The sequence below is a fragment of the Myotis brandtii genome, unplaced genomic scaffold (assembly GCF_000412655.1).
Source record: "Myotis brandtii unplaced genomic scaffold, ASM41265v1 scaffold691, whole genome shotgun sequence".
In the NCBI taxonomy this organism is placed as follows: Eukaryota; Metazoa; Chordata; class Mammalia; order Chiroptera; family Vespertilionidae; genus Myotis; species Myotis brandtii.
The window spans coordinates 530,710-533,045 of NW_005370704.1; the positions used below are offsets into that span (position 1 = coordinate 530,710).

General features: G+C 65.5%; 1 protein-coding gene across 1 annotated transcript in view; it reads left to right on the plus strand.

Moving 5' to 3' along the window:
* The first annotated feature begins 2,089 nt into the window (after positions 1-2,089).
* The window catches only part of TRAF2 (TNF receptor-associated factor 2), an 11,545-nt gene continuing 11,298 nt past the window's right edge, over positions 2,090-2,336 (plus strand). The window contains exon 1 of the mRNA XM_014529672.1: positions 2,090-2,307. Within this exon, the coding sequence (XP_014385158.1) occupies positions 2,120-2,307 (188 nt within the window). The 5' untranslated portion in view covers positions 2,090-2,119. The remainder of the gene's footprint in view (positions 2,308-2,336) is intronic.

Here is a 2,336-nt window from a genome sequence, read left to right on the forward strand (position 1 = left end):
CCAGCGAGGCCCGGGCCCTGGTCACAGTTACGGTGTTAGGGGGGGTCCCAGCCAGCCCCGAGCTGCCGCTCAAGTTTTTCTTTTTTAAGAAAACAGCGTTATTGCCGTATAACGTACACGCCGCAGAAGTTACTGTGGCTTGAATTTCAAACGAACACGATTCTAAGAAGTGCTTTTCTTAAAGCCTTGTCCTGGCCTGGCTGGTGTGGCTCAGTGGTTGAGCCCCGACCTTCCACCCAGAGGTCAGGGCACATGTCCAGCTGCAGACTCGCTCCCCAGTGGAGGCGGCGGACTGGTGTGTCCCTCCCTCCCTCCCTCTCTGCAGTCAGCACAGCGCACACACGCCCCTCACCCCAGCCCCTCACCCGGCTCAGCCCGGAGGCTGCCGCTCCCAAGGCCCTCGCTGGGACGTGGTCTCTGCTCTGTGCCCTGCCAGAGCCTCTGACACACCCACCGCCGCGTCCAGAGCTTCTGCTGGGAGAGGCTGAGTGATGGGGGGCTCCCCGTCCTCCCCGCACGGAGACATGCCCCCCCCCCGAAGCTCTCCGACCCCGTCCTGGGGGCTTGTGGGGGCCCCATCATGAGCGTGATTGGTCACCTCCTTGGCCATTGGGGGGTTCGGGGCATCTGCAGCCCGCTCCCCGCAGGGATTGAGCGGGCTGGTGGAAGGGCTGTGACTGACAGATGCTCCTCTGGCCCCTCACACAGGCAGCCCCAGGGCTTGGGGAGCTCTGTGCCAGGACCTGGGAAGAGGAACAAACACCCCAAAGTGCTGGTCCCCGTGCCCCTCTCCACAGGGCGGCATTGCCCGACCCTGACGCCACGGAACCCAAGTGCCTCCGTGAACACTGCTTTGTATCGGGCAGAAATGCCCGTTCGCAGAGGGCGAGGCTGTGGTGGGAGGAGCGCACTCGTGTCTGGAGCGTGTTTTGGGGAAGGGTGTGTGTCCTGCAGGAGTGCCCTGAGGCCTAGTTCCCATGGGGGGGGCAGGTCACCCGGGACCCCCACGGCGCCCTGGCCGGTGCTCCTAGCGCATCAGTGCTTGGGGTTTAGATCCTCCACCGGAAGGTTTCTTCTTGGGCCACCTCCTCGCCCTCCGGGTCTGAGCCGCGTGGGCGGGAAGGACGAGGTCACCTCGTCGTGGGTGGACGGGTGATCGTCCAGGGTCCCAGGCAGCTCCGTGTGCAGACAGCGCGGGGGCCTGCGATTGAGTGAGCGAGAGACTCGTGTCCATGCGCCGTGTGTGAGGCCTCAAGTGCCAAGTCCAAACTCAGAGTCTCAAAGTGGTTTTGCCCGACGGCACCCCACCCCTCGCTGTTTCCTGTGGTGTCGGCCCAGAACGGGGCCTTGGCCGCTCTGTGCAGGCCCCTCTGCTGGGAAGGGGCGTCGTTTCCTAACGCCTGGGGCTCCCGCCTGGGGCCGCGGCCGGAGGGGGAGCGGAGTCTGCAGGGCCACGTCCTCCGGGTGGAGCGGTCCTGGGGGGACAGTGCTTCCCGTTCGGGCGCCGGGCACTTGCCCCTTCCCAAGGGGAGCAGCTCCCGTTTCTTTGGCTTCTGATGCTGTGGGTGTCGGACAGTGAGTTCCATGTGCGGTTTCAGATCTCTGATGCCCACAGCCTGCTGAAGGGAGAGGGGCTGTGGCAACTGGCAGGGGCAGAGTAGCAGCACCGGCTGGTGTGGGAGAGGCAACTGGGCAGCGTGGCCACCTCTGGGCACTGCAGGCTGGTGCACGACCTGTTGTAGGGGCCGTCCATGCAGCGTCGGAGTTAGTGTGGGACCCTCAGGAGGCCGGGCACCGCCGGGCACCCGCGTTGGCGGGAAGGGGAGGACAGCCCACTGGCCGAGGCGCTGCGGGTGGGCGTGCGGATGCCAACCATGTGGCGTGGGCAGGTCGCCACACCCGCTAAGCCTTGGTTTCTAAGTTTGTGGCGGCAGATGGGACGGATGGTTTTCTGAGCGTCAAAGTCATGCTGCTACCAGTCGGCTTGACCAGTTAGAGTCCTGCCCACCAGGCGGGCACTTCCCGGAGGATGACTGCGGAGCCGAGCCGGGCACCTCTCGACTGCCTCGATGCCTCTGTTCTTCCTCAGGGCTTGGCGTTCTCGGGGGACGCGACTTCCATGGCTGCAGCCAGCGTGACCCCTCCCGGCTCCCTCGACGTGCTGCAGCCCGGCTTCTCCAAGACCCTCCTGGGGACCAAGCTGGAGGACAAGTACCTGTGCTCAGCCTGTAAGAACGTCCTGCGCAGGCCCTTCCAGGCACAGTGTGGCCACCGCTACTGCTCCTTCTGTCTGAGCAGCATCCTCAGGTAGGGGGGCGGGGCGGGCGGAGGGGGGC